The sequence below is a fragment of the Micromys minutus genome (assembly GCF_963924665.1).
Source record: "Micromys minutus genome assembly, chromosome: 1".
Classification (NCBI taxonomy): domain Eukaryota; kingdom Metazoa; phylum Chordata; class Mammalia; order Rodentia; family Muridae; genus Micromys; species Micromys minutus.
The window spans coordinates 64,423,308-64,446,056 of record NC_137969.1 but is presented as its reverse complement, the minus strand read 5'-3'; the positions used below and the strand labels follow the sequence as shown (position 1 = coordinate 64,446,056).

General features: G+C 45.1%; 1 protein-coding gene across 1 annotated transcript in view; it reads right to left on the bottom strand.

Moving 5' to 3' along the window:
• Positions 1-275: 275 nt before the first annotated feature.
• SMYD3 (SET and MYND domain containing 3) overlaps positions 276-22,749 on the bottom strand; it is a 522,821-nt gene continuing 500,347 nt past the window's right edge. Inside the window, exons 11-12 of the mRNA XM_080922774.1 lie at positions 15,337-15,445; positions 276-567 (exon numbers count right to left, since the gene is read on the bottom strand). Coding sequence (XP_080778900.1) covers positions 466-567; positions 15,337-15,445 — 211 coding nt within the window. The 3' untranslated portion in view covers positions 276-465. The remainder of the gene's footprint in view (positions 568-15,336; positions 15,446-22,749) is intronic.

The window sequence follows — 22,749 nt, the reverse complement described above, 5'->3', positions numbered from 1 at the left end:
TATATGTGAAAATGATCCCTTTCACCCATTTACCTCTGTATACATACACAGAGGAGACTTGAACTTGGGTCTCTCTACATGGCCATGGCTGGAATTCACTGTGAAGACCAAACTGGCCTTGAACTCGCGGAGATCTACCTGTCTCCACCTCTCAAGCGCTGCCTGGTATTCCATTCTTCTTTTGGTAAGTTCCTGTTTCCGACACTGACATCTTAACCACCAAAACCACCCGTGAGTGGACAAAGCCAAGTCGCCAGTGGCATTTTGGACTCAGTTTTTAGGTTTATTAGAATGGTTCTGCTCTACCACAAATAAGACTTCTCACAACATGCCACAGAAACACATTTGCCCACATAAACACATTGGAGACTTCTACAGGAGGTTCACACAACAAACATCAAAGAGTGTGTGACCTCAGTAAGGCGTTCGATGAAAGGCGCCACCTTCCCCTCCTTCTGGGTGTCCTTAGGAGGCTCTTATATTGGCGTCACATTCTTCCAGCAGAAGAATCAAATCTTCAATCAGGCTGTGTTCCCGGCCGTGGGTCACTTTCATTATGTCAAAGGCCTAAGGAGAAAGGACAGGTGACAGATTAATACCTCAAAACAGACAAGCCCCTGTCTGGCTTTTCACCACTTCCCAATGGCTCTGGAATCCTGTGGTCCACAGGTAAGCAATCAGTCTTTAAGGAAGACTGTGGTTAATGAATCCAGAATACAGATGGTGTGGGTGCTGCCTGGGTGTTTGGAAGGTGGGCTCCACCCAGGGCATTCTGGGGTGGACATGATTTCAGTGTCTATACTGATGCATAGGGTTAGGTGGCTAGTGTAGGAGTTTAGCCATTCTCGATAAGGACATTACATTGCACAAAAAAAAAAAAAAAAAAAAAAAAAAAAAGGTGTACTGCTTCCTCCAACAGCAGGTTTTAAAACTTTTAATTTTAATTTTGTGTTGGGGGCTAGGGGTTATGCCTGTGTCGTGGTAGACTTATGGGGGTCAGAGTACAAAATGAGGGAGCCGGTTTTCTCCTACCCTGTGGGTTCAAGATCGACCTCAGGCTGCCATTTTGATGGCAAGCTCTCTCAAATGCGGTGCTGTTTTGCTGGCCCATAGCAACTTTTTTTCTTGCATCTTGACATTCAATCTCTAGAACTTTCTTAAAAACATTGGGCAGACAGATAAATGTGAATTGACTGACAGATAATTGTGAATTATACAGCAGAAATAAGGTTAACAACCTGAAAAAGTCTCTGGCTTCCAAGCCCCAAGGAAGCCCAAGACACGTGCAGAGAGGCCACATACGGGCATCTTTGGGTGACTAACTCCATATATGTGCCCAGCGAGGGTTCAGATGACCCCAGAATCCAGGCAGAAGCCAGGCAGGTACTGTGGAAAAGCCGGAGACCATTCCTGCTGTCTTAGTCTGTGAAGAAACACCATGACCAAGGCATTTCTCATAAGGACAGCATTTAATTGGGGCTGGCTTACAGGTTCAGAGGTTCAGTCCGTTATTATCAAGGTGGGAGCATGGCAGCATCCAGGCAGACCTGGCGCAGGAGGAACACCTACTCCAACAAGGCTACACCTGATAGTGCCACTCCCTGGCCCAAGCATATTCAAATCACCACACCTGCTGTGTTCAATTCTAGTTCCTGACTGGGAACTGGGAACATAATCTGACAGTTCCTCCCTCTCCTGGATGGTTTGCAATGGAGAAATAAAAGATGGCCGGAGGAGCAGGTGCACTGTACACTGTTCAGTGGGAGGCAGGGTGCAGATGGGGAGGGAATCCAAAGCTACCATATCTGGTGTGACCGTGCTCTAAAGACCCTTTATGGTGTGGTGCTGGTGGTGGTGAAGCACCAGGCAATGGGCTCCAGAACAACCTGATACCCCCACACCCCACTGAGGACAGGCACAGTAACTCCCAGCAGTCCCAGCCATTGTTCACTTACTCAGTGCTAGTCTAACGTCAGCGTGATTTACTCTTTACAGGTGTGGGCAGCTCTACCACGTTTGTGGACATTATTTCATAAACTACTCTTGAAAAGTTAGGTCACTTCCAGCTGACTTTGATTAAGGTACGACACAGATCTTGCAGTCTATGGGTTTGGTCCTGGTGCTGTTATTGGGGTGTGTGTGTGTGTGTGTGTTGGAGAGGCAGAAGATAGGGTTACAGTTCGATGCTGGGAGAAAAAAAAAAAGTAAGGACATTTGAAAACAAGCCCTGAAGGGGCTCTTGACTGATACTGGCAGTCAGGCTCACAGGAGGGGCTGGGACAGATGCAGGAAACTTGTTTCTTGTTAATCTGCACAGGTCGGCCCTGCAGTCACTGCACATATATCCCAAGGCTGGGCGGGTTGGGGTAGAGGGTAGAGTAGGAGCTGCCCCACCTTGCAGGCAGCCACGCTCTGGGAGAAGATTAGAAAGCAACATCTGGTGCCTCATGTTTTATTCCCTTTTCCCTGCACCGCCCTGGGCCCTCTGCTGAGCTGGACCTGCTGGGGTCTGAGACAGAGACCTGTATGATGGTGTCACAACAGAGGATTCTGGATCAGAGAGCTCCTTCGTGGCAAATTCTCCTTACTTGAAAGCCATTGTGGCTGTCTGGTCCCCTTCCACTTACCTAGGGCTGGCTGCGCTTGTGATTTGCTGAGGATGAATATTCTCTGCTAGAGCAAACAGGACCTGGCCCTGCATCCCATCCTGAGAAAGGGCTCAGCTGCCATGGCGCCCTCTGCTGGCCTGTTTTCACAGCTCCTAAGCCGACCAGAGGCTTTGCCTGAGGACTGTGTTTCTCCAGGATCTCCACCTGGAGAGGGACTTGGGCCTCTCTGTGACTTGACAGACAGCCTAAGGACAATGTCGTCTTCTTGTCACCCTGGCAGCAGAAGGCTGATCTGTGTCTCTTCCTGTCTCTGGAACCTCCTGCAGTTCTGGTCCTAACCAGAATTTTCCCGTGCACTGAAGGGGGCAGAGCTACCGTTTGATATCAAGACAGGCGGTCAAGCTTTACTGGTGACTTGGGACCTATGACCATACAGGGACTGCAGGACCCAGCAGGCAGGGAAGCTGCCACCATCGCGGCTCACAGCCACACTCCCCGGACTGCTTCTGCAGGGTACAAACGTCCAGCCAGACACCCTGATCTAAAGAAACTGTTCCAACCCACTTGGCCTGAGAGGAGGGAGCGTGATCCCAGCTCTCAGGCCTCATGCCAGTGTCCACTCTACCCGCTCAGCCTCCAGCTATGGACAGTACCGTGGAGAAGAAGCAGTCTCCTGGACAGGGTCACATTGGGATGGGATACTAGTGTTCTAGAATCCTATGCACCAGAAAGGCTAGAGGAGGAAGACAGGGTATGGAGGTGGGGTGGAGAGCAGAATATTAACAGGAAGAGAGTGAGTGGGCGGGGGATAAAGATCAAAAGTGTATCACGTGTGTAGAAATTAGAACTTAGATATAATGAATAAGTAAGACTGTCTGTGTGGTAGTCACATGCAGAAGAGAAACTGAGAGAAGGAAGAGAAGAATGGTAAGTCTGTCAGGAATGTTTATGTCTTTGCAAGCATCAGCAATGGGACATGAACGGGCAGACCTGGTGACGGAGGACAAGATCTGGGTCTTGTCCCGGACACTTGTGTCTACCATGGTCCTGAGGCAAATACGTGCCTGGGTTGGAAAAAAGCCCTGATTGGGCTCTGGTCACCTCTTCAGCTCAGCTGAAGGAGATTGTTTCCGCACCTCACCCACAAAACGAGGCTGCAGGAAATCTTGGCCAAGCCAGAGCAATGGCAGCCGGGAGCTCGGAGGCTACCTGCTCTCAGTGCCTCCCAAATGGTACACATGTGCATGTCAGAGGGGACAGTTTCAGTTTAATTTCCTGTAGTGGCATATAAAACAGATTAAGGAAATTTAAATTGGAGGAGGCTTGGTTTGGGGGGGGAATGCTTTTCTATTGCCATTAAATTTCATTTTTTAAATGGTAGCATTCAGAAGGAGCCTGCATGCAATCTCGCATGGAGGACTCATTAGAAGCCTCCAGCGGGATGTGCTGCACCGGTATACAGAGTCTAAATGTTACACCGGAAATGGCAATGTAGACAGTCTGCCACACGAGAGGCAAAGGGCTCTCTGAGAAATAAAGAAAAGGCTCCCACGACAGATTTCCATCTCATCATATCTTTTTTTAAAAATGTAATTTTAAGACTTGTGACCATGTATTAAATAAAATGAATGAGATCAAATTATGATTTAAAACTGGAAACAATATGGCTTTCTTATTAATTTTTAATATAAATATATTAAGTCTATCAAGGATCTCATATGCTTTCTACTGTGAGCCTGGGGAAGGCAATAAATGACTTCCCTGAGCATGATTTGAATATGGACATAAAAATCAGAAGGAAAAGAAACACATGACAAGAGCCTGCATATTAGGTCACCACAGCAGGACATGGATGAGAGTTTTCCTCTGTAGTCCATCCCAGGATGAAAGCCCTGTATGGCCTAATGTCCTCAGTAGGGGACATTGAGCAAAGCTGTGCCTACAGGCAGCTCCAGACAGTGGTAGGCAGTAGGGAACTCCAAAGTCTCTGAGGACCCATGTGAGCTCAGCATCATCCCTGCACAGCATTCTACACCATCCAAGATTCACTCTAAGTGTCAAATACCCTTGAGGGGTATGTATGCTCCAGGGAGGTAAAATATCCTAGGAGAGATCAGGACCCTTGCTGTGGGAGGGGCTTGTCAGACAACTGGTGCCTAGGAAATCATCGACAGAGAAAGCAGAGTGCTGAGATGCCCACAGGATGGGGTTCCAGATGTGGTGAGCTCAGGGATGCCTGTCAGTGGCAGGAACCACTGAGGTTGTTGGGGATGGAGTGACAGTCAGTCTTGTGGTTAAGAGCACTGAACTATTATTCTTGCAGAAGATGCCGGTGCAGTTCCCAGCACCCATAAATCAGCCCACAACTGCCTGGAACTTCAGTTTTAGCAGATTTAGTGCCCTTTTCTTACCTCCATGGGCACTGCACACATATGGTTCACTTTCAAGCAAAATGTGCATGCTCGAGTGTGCACACGCACACGCACTGACAGAGATGTTATTGTGTTTAATCTGCCAATATTTTAAAATATCTATGTATGTTATATGTTGAGTGTTTTACCTGCATACATGCATGTGCACTGCATGCTTATCTAGTCCCCTTAGAACCCAGGAGAGGGCAATGGGTCTCCTGGAGCTGGAGTTACAGATGGTGTATGGGACCATGTGAGTGTTGGGAACTAGCCTGCTAGAGCAGTAAGTGTTCTTAACTGTGAGCAATCTCTCCACAACCAACCCAATCAATATCAACAAGGTTCCCGAGAGGCTGTGGTGGAGTCAGGTGTTTTGCCAAAACTTTGGTGTCGAAAGCACACCTCAGGTTTCACTGTGTTGGGTGATGTACCACACCAGACAGAGGTGGGGGAAATGGAGTCTTGATTTTCTTCCCAAGTACTGTTATTGATTTCTAATTTGATTCCACTGAGGCAAGAGCATTAATCTATCACTTACACTTATGGACCACTTACATTAATTGATTATTTGTTTAATGGCCCAGAATGTGTCATGGGTTCTCCTGTGACCACGTGTCTTTCCGTGCTTGTGAAGGATGTCTATTCTGCCTTTCTCAGTAGGGTATTTTATAAACATCTCTAGTGGCAGAAAGAATGGTAGATAAGGCTTCTCACTGACCTATACTTGTGGTTTTCTGTCTTCTCTCAGGTCTACAGGTTTGGCTTGGTTGGGTTTTGAGACAGTCTTGCAATGCTACCCAGACTGGCCTTCAATTTGCTAGTGTGCCCAGCCTGGTCTCCAACGAGTAATCCTTTTGCCTCAGGCTCCATAAAAAGCTCTGCCAGGTTTTGTTTGTACTGTTTGAAACCATGTTCTTTGACATACCTATGTCTAGTGTTGTGGCATCTTGTGGGTAGACTGACAACATTTCCATTATATGACATCCTTCATCTCTTAGTTAAGTTTTCTTTACACTGAAGTCTACTCAGATGATGTTAACACAGCCGCTGTGTTTTGATTATATTTTCATGATGTATCTTCTGCCTCTTTTACTTTCAGCCTGTCCATAGCATTGTGCTTAATGGGTCTCTTATAGACAGTACATACTTGGACTGCTTCCAAATATATCCGTTCTTCTCATTTTTGCCTTCCAGGATATTTAGACCAGGAGTTCTCAACATTCCTGATGCTGAGACCCTTTAATACTGTTCCTTGCTCAGTCTGATGATTAGCTACAAGCATCCTCATTTATTATCAGTAAGGCTCTGGCAGAGCCTCTCAGGAGACATCCACATGAGGCTCCTGTCAGCAAGTACTTCTTGGCATCAGCAATAGTGACTGGGTTTGGTGTCAGCAGACGAGATGGATCCCCGTGGGACAGTCTCTGGATGACCTTTCCTTTAGTGTCTGCTCCACTCTTTGTCCCTGTATTTCCTCCCATGAGTATATTGTTCCCCCTTCTAAGAAAGACTGAAGCATCCACATTTTGGTCTTCCTTCTTCTTATGTGGTCTGTATCTTGGGTGTTCTGAGCTTTTGAGTTAATATCCAGAAAGAACTGAAAGAACTGAAGGAGTTTTTAACCCCAAAGGAAGAACAACAATATTAACCAACCAGATCCCCCAGAGTTTCCAGGGACTAAAGCACCAACCAAAAAGTACACATGGAGGGACCCACGGCTCCAGCCACATGTGTTGTAGAGGATGGCATTATCTCGCATTAATAGGAGAAGTCCTTGTTCCTGTGAAGGCTCATTTCCCCAGTATAGGGGAATGCCAGGGCAGTGAAGTGAGAGTGGGTTGGTGGAAGGGGGAGCATCATCATAGAAGCAGAAGGAAGGGGGAACCAGGAAAGGGGATAACATTTGAAATGTAAATACATAAAATATCCAATAAAAAACACAAAAAGTACTGTTCCTTATGTTGTGGTGCCCCCCCCCAACCATAAAATTATTTTTGTTGATACTTCAGAACTGTAATTTTTCTACTTTTATGAATTACAATGCAAATATCTGTATTTTCTGATGGTCTTAGGCGACCCCTGTGAAAGAGTTGTTTGACTCCCAGAGGGGTCATGACCCACAGGTTGAGAACCACTGATTTTGATAGTTTATATAGACTATAGCACTTACAATGTAATTATTACTACATTAATTTTACTTTTTTGTTTTGTTTGTTCTTTCTACCTGTTTTGATGTATCTTTTTGGGGGGCATGAGGGAAATCCTCCTGTGTTACCATATTTTTTTAACATATCATTTAAAGATCTATTTATTTTTACACGTCCTCATGTAGAATAGACTGGCCTTGAACTTGCTGTGTAGGTAAGAATGGCCTTCCTGGAACTTGTCATCCTGCTGCCTCTACTGAGATTACAGGAGCACACCACCATATCCATGTAGTGAGATTCTGGAGATCAAAGCCCCTGCCTTGTACAAGCTAGGCAAGCGCTCTACCAACTGAACATCATAGCCTATCCATTCTGTACTGCCTTTGAGTGCATTCCTTTACACGGCTTTTAAAGAAGTGGTTGTTTTAGACCAACCCCCCTCTTTCTCATTATAGACTCCTGGGATCTTCATGTTTACCAGTTGTCATCACATAGAGAGATGTTCCTTCTCTCTAGCTTTACCCCCATCCCCGAATGTAAGTATCTAGCTATCTTACCAAAGACTTCTAGAGCCACTTCAGCCAGTGTTCTGACTTTTCCTTCAGCTGTCAACATGGAAAACTAAAGAAATTCTACTCATTCATACTTTTGCTTATTATTATTATTATTATTATTATTATACATTTGCCTTTCTTCCTTATGTTTCAGGATTTCTTCCGTCCATTTTTCTTTTGTTTTAGAGGATTTGGGGTGGCAATTCTTTTAGGTGAGGCCTGATGGAGTTCTTTTAATTTTCCTACAGCTGTGAACAGCTTAGTTTCCTTTTCAGTGTTTGAATGATGTTTTGGCCGAATCTGGGTTCGGGGATTAACAATCCCTTCTTCCTGATACACTTGGAAACAATGTGCTATTCTGTAGGGTTTCTGGTGAAAGGTCTAGTTCAGGCTGTTCTCCCCTCTCAGCATGGGATCATTTTATTCTCTTGTACAGTGAGGATTTTTTTTTGGGTTTCATTTTTATTTGAGTCTGGGTGAGAATCTGGGTGAGAATGTCTCCGAGTTTTAATTTGGCGAAGGAGGACATTTACTTAGCTTTCTATCTCTTGTCAGATTCAGGTAGTTTTCCATCACATAGGAAACTGTTGTAGTAAAATGTATATATAAGCAGTACATATTTTAATATAGACTTTAAAAAATCTTTACCATGTTAGTTGGCTAGTTTTTGGTTGTTGTTGTTTTTTGTGTTTTCGGGTTTTTTTTTTTTTTTTGTTTGTTTTTTAATGTCAACCTGATACAATTAGAGTTATTTGTGAACGGGAGACCTCAATTTGGAAAATGGTCTCACCAGAGTGGCCTGTGGGGCATTTTCCCGTGGATGACTGATGTGGGAGGCACTGTGGGCTGTGTAGATGGTCCTGAGTTGTGTAAGAAAGCCAAGTGAGTAATCCAGAAGAGCAGGTCAGGAAGCAGTTGGCTTCTGCTCCGGTTTCTGCCTCCAGTTTCCTGCTCTAATTCTCGCCTGAGTCTCTCAGTGTTGAACTTACAAACTGTAAGGTGAAATAAACCTTCCTTTCTCCAAGTTGCTTTGGCTTTTGTCACAGCAAGACACTGTGCTGGCTCTCCTTAGAACTGGTGAATGCCAGCCGGGCCTGCCATCCTCGTCGGAGCATCTGTGTCATGCCACGCTGGGAAGGCAGGCCAGCTACACAATGATCACCTGTCCTGTGCATTCCCCGAAGACCCTGGTAACCACCACCCTGTCTTCTGCTGTGAGCAGCTGTGTTAGGTGCCTCACACGTACAGAGCATGCCTGTTGTGTTTAATTAGGGTAATTCCTTCAGAGTTCATCAGGGCGTTGCCCGAGTGGGAGTGTCACTCTTTTTAGGGATGAGTAATATGCTTTTGTGTGTCTACAGTTACCTTTTGCTCCATGGACTTTTGATGCCTTGGGCTTAGAGTTTAGATGAAGCCCATTTGTCGACCATGACGTCTTCAACTCACAGGCTTTTGCTGTCATAATCAAGAAATCGTTGCGAATCTCAGTATCTTGAAGTCTTCCTGGTTTTTGGTTTAATCTGTTTATAGTTTTAGCTGTTATGTTTAGGATATTTCAATCCATTTGAGTTACTTTGTGTATATAGTTAGGGGACTCTTACATTAGTCTTTGCATGTAATCATCAGTTTTTCTTCTCTAACACCGTTTGCTGAGGTGACTGTTCCTTTCCTTATTAAATGGTGTTGTTGAAAATCGCTCTTGCATGTGTGTGAGGCCCTACTGCCTTTTGTGTTGTGTATGCACTGGTCTATGTATCCATTTTTATACCAGTAGCATATGGTTTTGAACTAGGTTTTGGAATTTGGAATTGGAGCTCTCCAACTTAGTTCTTTTTAAAGATTCAATTTGGGGATTTTGTTGGGACAGAGGGTGTCTATTTTGAAAAAGAAAAAAGGCTTTGGATAGTAATGCATATTCTCTGAGAGATGTTTATGTCCTCAGTTTTTCAACCCATAGCACAAGATGTCACTTTATAGTTTAATGTCTTTCTTTCCTCACTTTGTTTAATTTCAAGCATGCAAGAATTCAATTTCTTATTTTGGTTGGTATGTAGAACCACAAATGACTTCTGAATGCTGATCTTAGATTATACTAACTTGCTAATTAATTTGTTAGTTATAATAGTCTATGTATTTCAAACATTTTAAGATTATTTTCTAGCTTGGAGGCCTCTTTTATTGTTTCAAGTATTCTTTATATTTACCCTACTTCTCTTCTTTTTCTGGGTGTCTCATGTCAGAAAGCTAACATCACTAGTCATTGGTCCCGAGGTCCCCAAGGCCATGTTCAATTTTACTTTTATTATGGTTTTTCCCTGTGTGATTGGCACTGAGGTCCTCTCTACTCACTTGCTTCCTGAATTTATTGGCTCTTGTATTTCTGCATGTCCCTTCCCTCTCTTCTCCAGACTGACTTACGGCGCTTCTTGTTTGTTAGACAGTGTTTATATTTACACAGTAAAGCAGCATCTGACTGAAATCACTGTCAAATGAGTCTAATGCATCTGCTGGTATCTGCTGATTGTTTTAAAGATTAAGACTGGCTTTTTGTATGGTAAGTGACTTTCAACTGAAATACGGACATTTTGAGATCTGGATTTTATGCAGGCCTTGTTCCAACTGGTTGTCCCTGACATCACTCTAGAATGGAATAAGGATAACACCTTGCTGTTGACGGCCAGAGGCACCAGGTTTCCCACTCAGCTCCTTGCTACTGTTAGGCCTAGACTCTCTGATAGGGAAAGTTATGACTGTTTTCCTTAAGACACTGTGCTTGCATCTTATCCAACATATTTCCTTCACCCCCGTGTGTGTGTGAATGCATGCACAGGTATGCTAATACCCACGGAAGTCAGAAGAGGGTGTTGGATTCGATGAAACTACAAGTTACAAGAGGTTGGATGCCTTCTAAAGGGGGTGTTGGGAACTGAACTCGGGTCCTCTGGAAGAACATCAGGTACTTTTAAATGCTGCACCATCTCTCTAGCCCTAGTTTCTTTCTTTCTTGTTTAAAAACATACACTTGATGTTACTATTTCCTACTGGAAGTCAGTCAGCAACATTCATAAGTACCAGTGACCCTTACAGTATATCATGTCTTCAAGTCTCTTGTCTCTTTTCCTCCCTCCGACCCACATGCCAAGTTGTGATACCACATGTGCAGAGGGGCCAATTGTACTCAAAGAGTCTTAGACAGGCACTGAGGGGGTCTGCACAAGTCTGAGGGTCTGATTGCTTTCCTCTGGCGAGGCAGGGGTCCTGATCAGATTCCTGAGTGTAAACATGAGCACTGAGATTAAAAATGACTGCAGAGAAGAATGAAAATAGACCCTTTCTTATCTCCTTGTATAAAGCTCAAGTGTAAGTGGATCAAAGATCTCCACATTAAACCAGGTACACTGAAATTATTAGAAGAGAAAGTAGGGAAAACCTTAGAACACATAGGCACAGGAGAAAATTTCCTGAACAAAACACCAATGGCTCAAGCTCTAAGGTCAAAGATCGACAAATGGGACTTAATGAGATTGCAAAGTTTCTGTAAGAAAAAGGGCACTGTCAAGAAAACAAAACGGCAGCCAACAGATTGGGAAAAGATCTTACCAACCCAACATCTGATAGAGGCCTAATATCCAAAGTATACAAAGAACTCAAGAAGTTAGACACCAGAGAATCAAACAATCCTATTAAAAAATGGGGTACGGAGCTAAACAAAAAATTCTCAGTTGAGGGATATCGAATGGGTGAGAAGCATCTAAGGAAGTGCTCGACATCATTAGCCATCAAAGAAATAAATGCAAATCAAAATAATCCTGAGATTCCACCTCACACCAGTCAGAATGGCTAAGATCAAAAATTCAGATGATAGCGGATGCTGGTGAGGATGTGGAGAAAGAGGAACACTTCTCCACTGTTGGTGGGGTTGTAAACTGGTACAACCACTCTGGAAATCAGTCTGGCAGTTCCTCAGAAAATTGGACATAGTACTACCTGAAGACCCAGCTATTCCACTTCTGGGCATATACCCCAGAGACGTTCCAACATAAAACAAAGACACATGCACCACAATGTTCACAGCAGCCCTATTTATAATAGCCAGAAGCTGGAAAGAACCCAGATGTCCTTCAGTAGATGAATAGATACAAAAATTGTGGTATATTTACACAATGGCGTACTACTCAGCTATCAGAAACAATGACTTTATGAAATTCCTAAGAAAATGGATGTATCTAGAAAATAACATCCTGAGTGAGATAACCCAGTCACAAAAGAACTGACATAATATGCAGTCACTGATAATTGGATACTAACCCCAGAAAGCTCTGAACACCCCAGAAACAACTCACAGATCATATGAAGCTCAAGAAAAGAAGGCCAAAAAAAAAAAAAAAAAAAAAAAAAAGAAAGAAAGAAAGAAAGAAAGAAAGAAAAAGAAAAAAAAAAGAAAAAAGAAAGCCTCAGTCCTTCCTGGGGGGGGGGGGGGAATGTATAGCACCCTCTCAGAGTGTGGTACACCTGGACCTCAAATCATTAGTAATCCAAGAGCTAAGATAATAGCCTTGTGGCAATTTTTGGTATTCACAGATCATTATGCTTAATCTATACCCAACAAGAAATCTGTTACGTTCTGTCCTACATGTACTTCATGCTTATGGTAACTAGTGGGATTTCTATGCATGCTATCAAACCTCTAAAAGAATTAAGTACTGACAGAATTATTCATATAATGTTATGCTAAAATGCCTTTAAAAATCTGTATATGTATCTCTCTTTTTACAAAAATAAATAAATAGTAAGGATTAAAAAAAATACCAGTTTAAAAAAAAAAAAAAAAAAAAAAAAAACGACTGCAGAGGGCTAGGGAATGGGAAGAGTAAAACTGCATGTTGTGACTGTTGTGAGGGTCTGGGACACAGGGTACAGACTGGAGCAGAGACTGACATGGCTGTGCTGTGGGATCTGCCTGGACGAGTGGGTGTAACCGGTAAGTGCTCATGGGTGAAGGCAGCCACTTCCAGGACCTGATGCCTGTAATTCCTGTTTGAGACCAGGAAAAGCCAACCAGATAGGAGAAGAAACATAGTGAACCTGGATCTGGGTTGTAAAACAGTTAGTTATCCAGGTAAAGGAAGGCTTTGCAGCTGAGGGTGTTTGATGCCCCGGCTGAAGCTCTAGAATGAAGGCAAGGATTCAGCTCCCCAATGAAGAGTGAAAGAGAGCCAAACTTGCTCTCATGGTTCCCCTACTATTAGATAGGTGTGGCATTATAAAAGGTGTGGCCTTGTTGGAGAAGGTGTGTTACCGTGGGCATAGGCTTTAACACCCTCATTATAGCTGCCTGGAAGCCAGTATTCTGCTATCAGCCTTCAGATGAAGATGAAATCTCAATTACTTCTGCAACATGGCTGCCTGAATGCTGCCAGGCTCCCACCTTGATGATAATGGACTGGACCTCTGAACTTGTAAGCCAGCCTCAATTAAATATTGTCCTTATAAGAGTTGTCTTGGTCATGGTGTCTGTTCACAGCAGTAAAGCCCTAACTAAGATATTCATCTTTCTTCTAAAATCAAATTCAGGAATTTATCTACGCTTGAAGGCAATTCCAGATGCTGTTTCCAGAAAGCATTTTCTTCTTGAATGGAACAGTTGAGAGAAGGGAGGAGCCTTGCATCCCAACGTAGATCATAAAACCGTTTCACCTGTCTGTCTCCTCCAGTAAACTGTAAGGACAGTCTTATTGGGTCTTACTCAAGTAGCAGCAGCATTTATTGGTGAATTAAGCAGAATATACCAGAACTGGCTGTGTCTTCGAAAGAGAGGGTTTTGTGTGCGTGTGTGTGTGTGTGTGTGTGTGTGTGGATATCCACCTTAGTGTTTCATTTTCCAAACAGAAATGGAAACACCTTTATTGCCTTTGATATATTATTGTTTTCTACTGAAACCTTCACACAGCAGATCACAGTAAGTGTCTTCTGTCTAGATGGATGAACTGGTTGACATGTTCTTGACTAGATAAGAGAAAGGATGTTCTTTCTGAGACTGCAAGAGGTTGTCCTAACATTCATCTGGGAAAGGTGCCAAAGAAAGAAAAAGAGGAAGAGATGGACACTTCCAGGAAGCCCCAGTATTTTTCCCATTGGCTAATGGCTTCTTTCAACTATTGTGGCTATTGTCCAATACAAGTTGACATTGATAATCCTTTAGACATTTATCACCTTTCTTGTCCCTTTGGATACTCCCAGGAAAACCTCGCTGCAGTTCTTCGACTACAACTCTCTGACATACGAGTATTGGGGCCCAGAAGACCCCCCTAGGTATCAAAGGCTCCCCGAGAAAGCCTATAGTCCAAGTCTCCTATGACCCACCAGTACAGACAGGCAATGGCTGGTGACATGACATTCTGAAGTGTGGAAAGGCCAAGAGAGAACTGGGCTGCTCTAGGCAGGGACAATGTTTAAGAGGGTGAAACTGAGTGTCCCTTTAGCAAAGTATCCAGCACTAACTCAGGCCCTCCATTTCATTTCCCAATACTGACTACTAAGATTGCATTGACCTTTCTCACTCCTTCCCTTTCCATTTCTCCAACAACAAATACATTTTTGAGATTTTGTTGGATGCTGAGCTCAGTTAGCTGAGCTAGTTCCAGGCTGTGGGGGTTGGGAAGGGGCTCCCCCTGCTCCAAATGTTGAAAGTGACAGAGCTGGCAAAGAGTTGCAAGAACCTAGATCACAAAAAACATTGGAGCTGAGCCCCGAAGGACCAGTAGAATCCTGCCAAGCCCAGTAGGTGTGGAGTACATTTAAGGTAGAGGAAACGGCTTTGCTTACTAACCTCAAAGTTAGTAAGTCAGTACTGACAAGAGCCTGCCCTCGCAGTGGGGAGGAAAAGATGGGGGAGGGGTGATACAGAGACTACAGTCTGATGAGCAGGTCTCACCTACTGCAAGAAGAGACATATTGTGCTCAGAGGATGTGAAGAAAGGTGATTTGTGGGACTGGGCACATGTGTACTGGTGTTCTGAGACTCACACCAGAGTGCCTGTTAAAATTATAATGATTAGGTGCCTGGGGAGATACTTTGGCAGGTTAAGTGATTGTTATGTGAGAATAAGGACCTGAGTTTGGGCTCTAGATTCCATGTTGGAAGCTGGGGCTGGAGGTGCAGACCTGTAATTCTCAGTGTTGGGGGTGTGAAGACAGTCAAATCTCTGATGCTCACTGGTGAGTTAGCCTCATCAGTGAGCTTCAAGCCAGCAAGACCTCATGTCTCCCCCAAATAAGGAGAATGGCTCTTGATGAATGACACCTGGTTGACCTCTGGCCTCTTCATGCATGTTCACACACCTGCACACACATGTGCATGCACAGGCACACATAAGACACAAGCAGGTTGATTCTATCCTGACAGTGTAAAATGAATTACATTTGGGTACATTTATCCCATAGAAATTGGCAACTGTTACCAGTGTTTTTAGAGACAGTTGTTAAACATTTACCAGCATACTTGGGCATGTGTGTGCTCACATGCTAAAAGCAGAGCTTAGCAATCACCGAGTAGAGGCCTGGCAACAGCTAGAGAAAGGTACACTGGGCCGAACCCACGTCTTGGCACACTCACCAGCCTCAGGTTCTTCATGGCCTGGGGAAACATGCCTTGATGGAGCTGCAGCTTGCCAACCTTCATCACTTGCACGCCTCTGACAGGATGGCTTCCAGGGAAAAAGATCCTGGAAGAGACCAGAAGGCAAACAGTGGTGATAGCTCTCAACCTTCAGTATTTCATCGGAAGACTGGGACACGGGGAAAGAGCTGGCTGTGACTGTTAATGAGCTCCTGAAGGGAAATTAACTTGCGATCTAGAAGCCAATGCCAAGACAAGATGATATATAACCTTCCTTCAGATCCACAGAATACCTCCTGCATTTGGGGTGGGGTGAACAGACATCCATCTGGCCCTGTGCATTTACATCAAGAGAATGCTGCATTGCATTTTGGAGTATTAATCTGCCCCTGGTCCTTGTCCATGAAGCTCCAACATTAGCTCAGCTTCATCAATATATATTTGTGGAATAAATGAAAGAGATCTGCTACATGGGAACATTTAATCACAAACTGTGCAGGCTCACAGACAAAGGACAGCTTAAGCAGAGAGGGCACAGGGCTGGAATTATCTAAGAGATGGCTCCAGAGATGGCCTCTGGAGGAGAGGCATTGGGGGTGTGCCCAGATATCTTCAATATAGATTTTCTGCCTACATGGATGAGCATGTCTCTTGATTCCAAATAGATGCTGCTGCCCCTGCAAAGCTTGAATCTTGGCTGTAGGGCCCATCGTGGCCCACCTTTTCCTACAGCACCTGTGTGATTACTTTCTCTCGCCAATGGTTAAGGTACTGAGTTTGTAGTGTGTTCCCATGGAAGCCAACACTTAGAGGGAATGCAACTCATCCTTGAGACTTTTCACACTGTCTTAGTTTCTTTTTCCATCTCTGTAATAAAATACCGTGACAGAAGTAACTTAAAAGAAGAAGGATTTATTTGACTGATGGTTCCCGGCTACATCCCATCATGGCAAGGGGTTTGCAGTGGCAGTTTGGGACAATTTGCAATGTTACGTCTATCCACAGTCGAAGAGGACAGCAATAAATTCACCCAAGCTAATGTTCAGCTTGCCCTTCCCACTCTAGTCCAGGGAAATGATCCTACCCATTATTAAGAGGGTCTTCTTCCCATATCAACAGTCAGGACAATCCCCCTCAGACCTTCTCAGAAGCTAACCTTTAGATAACCCACAGAGGTGTGCCCAGAAACATAGCTCTTGTCAAGTTGGCAATGAATATTATCACAGGTATGTAGCATAGCCAGGCATAGGATGGGTGTTGTGATTGGAGAAGGAGGACTCAAGTGAAGACTCAAAACTGTATCGTTTCCCTTTGGATCCCACAGTCTTGTCTCTTCTGCCTCTGGCAGGCTCTAAGACAGCAGTTCTCAACCTTCCTAATGCTGCAACCCTCTGATACAGTTCCTCCTGTGGTAGCACCGCCTCCAAACATAAAACTATTTTCATTGCTACTTCATAACGGTGATTTTGCTACTGTTATGAATTGTGATGTAAATGTTTTAGGGAAATAGAGGTTTGCCAAGGGGGTCATGACCCACAGGTTGAGAATTGCTGCTCAAAGCAAACACTGAACTTCTGGTGCCTAAGCAGGTTTATGCTCGGGCCCGAGGGGAAATACCACACTGGACAGACATGACCATTTCTGTCAGGACCCAATGATCCAACGGGACATAGATAAACACTCATACAAGCATAAAAATAACATCATGGGGGGTGATTATGTGACTGAAGCCTGCGAGCCATACATATGCAGTTCATATTTGTTGACCAGAGTGGAGGGAGAAAGGGACACAGTGGTAGATGAACTGACTGGTGGCCGGGTGGCTTGGGGGACACATGGGGTAAGTTGGCTTCCGAGAACTTGGACTGACTCTGGGAGTGGGAGAATGGGCATGTAGTTAGACAACCAGGACATACTCCCGATGTGAAGACAGGAGGATCTACCTGTCTTTACGTTCCATGGCCACACAGACAGGCTAGGTGCTTACCTAGACAGTGTTATCCCTTTAACCAAGAACTCACTGAATCCATACTTGGGCTCTCGTGTGTAAACGGATTTTCTGCACCCCACTCCCCCGATTCGGCTCCTCTCTGTGAAATGCAATATAGAAACCTATCCATCCATGCTCTTAAAAAGGTGGATTGCTGACCCAGGGGCAAGTACTGTACCACAGAAGGCGGACCATGGCTCTTTAAAGACCCAGAAAGGGGGGAGGTGGAGAACAAAGTGACACCTGGGTCCCCAATCTCCTTCATCTCTGGTGTACGCCGCGAGGTCAGTCACTTCACCTCTAGTCCCTCACAGAATGAACATCATTATGGGGTTGTATGGAAATGATTTCAAGATCCTCAGACAAAAGGCTTAAGTGCAGGATGCCATTATCAGACAGTAATTGCCCCGGACACGTTCCCTGAAAGGCACACCTGGATTTGGGGTTTTATTTTATTGCTGTGAATATGGTATAGTTAAATTTAAAGGCCAAAAAGTAATTTTATACTAATAATCTCTCTGCTAAGTGGGTGTCTGTCATGTCAGTGAGCAGAAGGGAAGAAAATCTTTGGTTCTGTGATAGCAGAAAAGTGGTGCATAATTACGCCATGACGGGTACCTGCCTCGGTCACGGGAAGATCAAACACTGAGTGGAGTTTCTTGAGAGGGTGAGCAGGAGGCTCCTGTGGGGAGTGGGGGGGGACGCCCACACAAAAATTCAGTGAGCTGATTCTTACTGAGAGGCTGCTGGAGAACTTTTGTTCCTGGAGGCCTCCCAGATGACATGTGGAATCAGACTCATGCTTGCTGGTTGGAGCAGCACCCCAGGGAGCTCGGAGGGGAGGCTCACTCCTGCTGGGTGGCCCACTTGGGGTGTGGCCTTCCCATCACCCTCCTGAAAAGGGGGGTGATGAAAGAGTGTGGGGGTCCTCTGGTCCTCACCTACTGGGTTATCAGATGTCAATCACGGAGGCATAGGGAACCTGAAGGTGTTCTGGGTGTGGGACAGGAATTAGGGTGTCAAAGCGAGTGGGGAATGCAGCTGTGAGATACTGGGTTCTAAGTGCAGTGCTTTCAGGCCTCTGCAAAAGTCCAAGGTGTATTCTTACCCTTGGCGAACACAGAGCTAAGCTGAAGAAGTGAGGGTTAAGTCACAACACAGAAGCACTGGTATCCCTCCCCACTCCCAACACAGCAGGTAGGGACCACAGTGACTTGGGGAACAGCAAGATGGTTTAGACTGAGGAGAGGATGGGATGCTGGCCTCAGCCTGTGGGGCATGGGAATGGACAGGTCATTCTGCCAATAGTAAGGGAGGCTGGATGCAGATGTGGAGGGGAGGTGCCCTCCGGCCAGCTACCCACTGCAGACTTATCTAGTTCCCAAGTCTTCTATCAGGTGACACTCTATTGAGGAGAAGGAAAATACATCATCAGGTAGGAAACACGGAGAACTAGGGGGAGAAAGGGGGTCTTGGTATCAAAGACAGTGGCTGCCATCTCAAATTCTTAAAAAAGAAGGATTTGAGACAAATAAGATCATAGAGTTAACTCAACAGGACCCAGGGACCTGCTAGGAAACAGCTGTCATGGGTGAGCCACCCCCTGACCCCCGATTCAGAAACACCTCCACGGAAACACATATGAGAATTATAGACCACCATTATCAGCTGACAGGGCATCCTACTCATCTGGGCATTACACATCTTCTCTTCATAGGGACAAAGCAAGCCACCTCATACCCCAGAAGGCTGGGCCTAGGATGCAAAAGCTGCCCTGGTGCTATGCTGAGTTGTACAAGGGGAAATGCATCTGCACAGGTGGAGAGGGGAGGAGGAGCAGATATACTAGCTTTAGTTCTGACTATAGGCCCAGGCGGTCTTGCTGCTCTCAGGTTTCAGCAGAGGCTGAAGGTCAGGGAATTGGAATTCTTGAGAATTCGAAGGGCACAAAGAAGAGAAGCCTTCACTGGCAGGACCTTTGCTTGGTGCCCAGTGCTCACCATGTGATGAAGCCACACTGATTCTACCTCAACGGTGGCAGAGCTTTGACATTTTACAGGGCAGGAAGAAACAGCTATTGTTCAGGCCCCTTTGAAAACCTGAAGGCAAAGCACTTGCTGGTCCTAAAATGAGAGCTTAGCCTGCCTGTTGGAATCACACCTCCAAGCAAATATACAGACCTAGTTGTATGGATTGTAGCTGAGAAACTTGGAATAGTGATGGGGCCTGGTGAAAAAAAAGTTTGCAACTCCTGAAAATCTGGTCCAGGGTGGAAACATTATCACGAGGTAAAGCTGCTAGAGGAAAGGATGGCGGAGAACCTTCCAGTGGCGGGTTAGGCTGTCGTAAGATGAACACACTGTAAGATCAAGTCACTGACATGGGAAAACATTGAGTACTGTCTGAGGGGACATGGTTGAAATTGTTTTGCATTTACCTATACAGTGTCCTTGCCAAACCAAACAGAAACCAACAAACCAAAACAGAGCTAATGGAGCCCATAAAATTAAATTCCATTTTATGGGAAACAAGAGTGATAAAGGAATGTGTAGAAGCAGTGGGCGGAGTTCAGGCTGTGGGAATCCATAGGACCTTGGCACAGGGTCCTTCACAGGTCATGGCAGGAAAAGAAAGAGATGGAGGGGGCTGCAGGGGGCAGGAAGCCCAGTTGAGACTTAAAGAGATTTAAGAGATGTAACAAGCATGTGTTACATAGGCCTGGTGCATCCTGGTTCAAGCAGGGCAATGGTAAAAAGGCCCTTCTCAGATAATGAAGGAAATCTTAACATGAGATACACTCGAGCTGTAAGGAACTGTCCACCTGTTTTGTATTAAGTGATGTAATGTCTGAGATGTGATTTAAATTTCTTCAGCAGAATCCACTTTCCCAGCAATGGTGGATTAGCATGCTTTAGACTGACTCGTGCTACAAGACAAAATGATCAAAATATTTTTAAGACCCTGGGTGAAGTTAAGCCAGACCATGGAAGCTGTAGACTCCTAAAGACTCATGACTGTGGAAAAGACTGGAGGCTTGTGGATGTGAATGTTGTGTGAGGTGCCTGCCACTTTACCCTGTGATGCTTTGAAAAGAGAGTCAGGACCAGGAAGTCACTGAGAAACAGCTCGGGTGGCCTTAAGGACAGGGATGTGCAGCAACCTACACTGAGGACCCAAAAAGGAAGGGGATACATGAGTGAACAACAGCCTTTCATCAGTGGCTCCCAGGGGGGCTACAACCTCGGAATGGAGTGGTGGAACAGGAACAGAGCAGCCCCTACCCAGAACGAATCATCACTAATGTACATCTTGCCTGAATTAAGGTGATGTGTTTTTGCCTTGATTGGAAGTGGCAAAAATAGATGTCTGCAAGTAACGCAGCATCATCCAAAACCCGGGTATCTCTTTGGTGTCTCTGTACAATACTCTGCACCCATCAAAACCATAACCAGGTGCAGGAGAAGGGAACTGTCAGAGAAAGGAAACACAGACCTGAAACAGAACTTCGGTACTAAAATATTTAGGTTCGGAGAAACTTTTGAAAGAACTGTAATATGCCAGGTGTGGTGGTGTACACCTTTAATCTCAATACTCAAGAGGCAGGGGGATCTCTGTGAGTATGAGGCCATACTGGTCTACAGAGCTAGTTTCAGGACAGCCAGGGCTATGCAGAGAGACAACACCCCCCCACCCCCCGCCGCCCCATCTCAAAAACAAAAGTATGTTTGAAAACGTAAATAACAAGAAGGAATATTTGCGAAGATAGGATTTCATAAAAATTGGCAATGGAAACTCTGGAGGTGATAACACAGTCACTTAAGCTGAGATCAGTCCTGGCTCTGGGTCTTGGAACAGAGGAGAGTATTTATATCAGCATTTCAAAGGAGGGAAAGACACGCTAGCTGGAGAAGAAGGGAGAAGTGGGCAGAGCAAGGTCTGACATATCAACCCTAAGAGACCTCACAGGTAATACGTGACAGCAAGACACAGACTCAAGCCCACGGCTTCGTGAGGACCATTCACCAGTGGGAGAGCTGGGAAAGAAGATGGTGGCCATCACAGGAGTCAGGCAAGGGATATGAAGGCGCGACATGAATATTTGACAATTTTCTTAATTGAAACAAGACAAAACAGACAGGAAAGGCTTTTATTTTTCCACCTTTAGATAAGGCGAGCCCTTCTCTTTCCAGAGCCTTCACAGAATCCACCTAGGTTCACTGCCCACAGGCTGAAGGCCACCAGGGGTTGGGTGTGTCAATTTTGGGGGTCACTTGGCTTTGGAGTAGGAGTCATGTGCTCTAATGAAGCGCTGCACACACTACATTAAAAATGAGCACTTCGACAACACTACCCCATAAGGTGTTTCTAAATTATTTTGTGAGTATGATAACCTGGCAGTTATTAAAACTCTACCTTTTACAAAGAAGAGAGGAGGAAAGGAAGGAAGGGAGGATGGGAAGGAAGGGGCTAAGCCGTGTTACCACATCAAGTCTCCAAGGGTGCTGGAATTTTTCCTCATTCCGTGCCTCAAATGGAAATGACAGTGCTCCTCCACTGTTCCAGACGCTGACCCAGCAGCTGACAGCAGAAGCCACAGTTTGCACTCAACCCCGGAGACTTGACTTCAGGACTCAGCAGCAAGCACCATGGGGAATTGGGACAAGGCTCTCTGAGAAGTCGCAGAGTCCTCCTCAGCTCCCCAGGCTCTGGATAAATTAAAGCAGCTGCCTTATGGAACTTATTTATGTCTTTGTGACAGGGAAGCTTTGATTTGTAGCAAATGAATTTTTCATTGTCCCCTACCCCCAACAGGAAAGAGCAGGAGAGGAAAGTCAGACCACACTGCCCAGTGACCTCAGTTAACCCACACTGTTAGCCCAGAAAGCTACTAATCTCCAAGTGGGTTGACCCTTCCCAGTGTCCCCTCCACCCACATCTCCAACAGTGGCCAGGAGTTCAGCTGTGATCCCTGCTCATGCCTCGAACCCCCAATTCCCTCTGAGTCTGTGATGTGTCCCATGAAGCTCAGAAGGTCCCGTGTGTCTCTGCTACCTCGGTGCACTTGCCTTAGTATGAGAACACTCACAGAGCCCACACTGTAATCGGACCTGACAACATTACAATGAAGTCTTTCTTGGGTTTCTTTCACTCCATAAAATTAGTAAGTGGGGCCATTTCTGTGCACAAGAAATAATGTGTCTCACATTTCATGTTTCTCACGCATTTCCAAGCAGGGGCTTTCTTTTACCTCATGGTTCTGATGACTAGGAATCATATGTGTGTGATCTGTTGTTGAGAGGACTCTCTAATTAGATATCGAGAACCCAAAAAATCTAAATGTCCATGTAACCCAGGCTCAGGAGCAGAGACTCATCTGGGGTAGCGGTAAATTAGAATGGAGGAGACAGAAATCTGGGCTG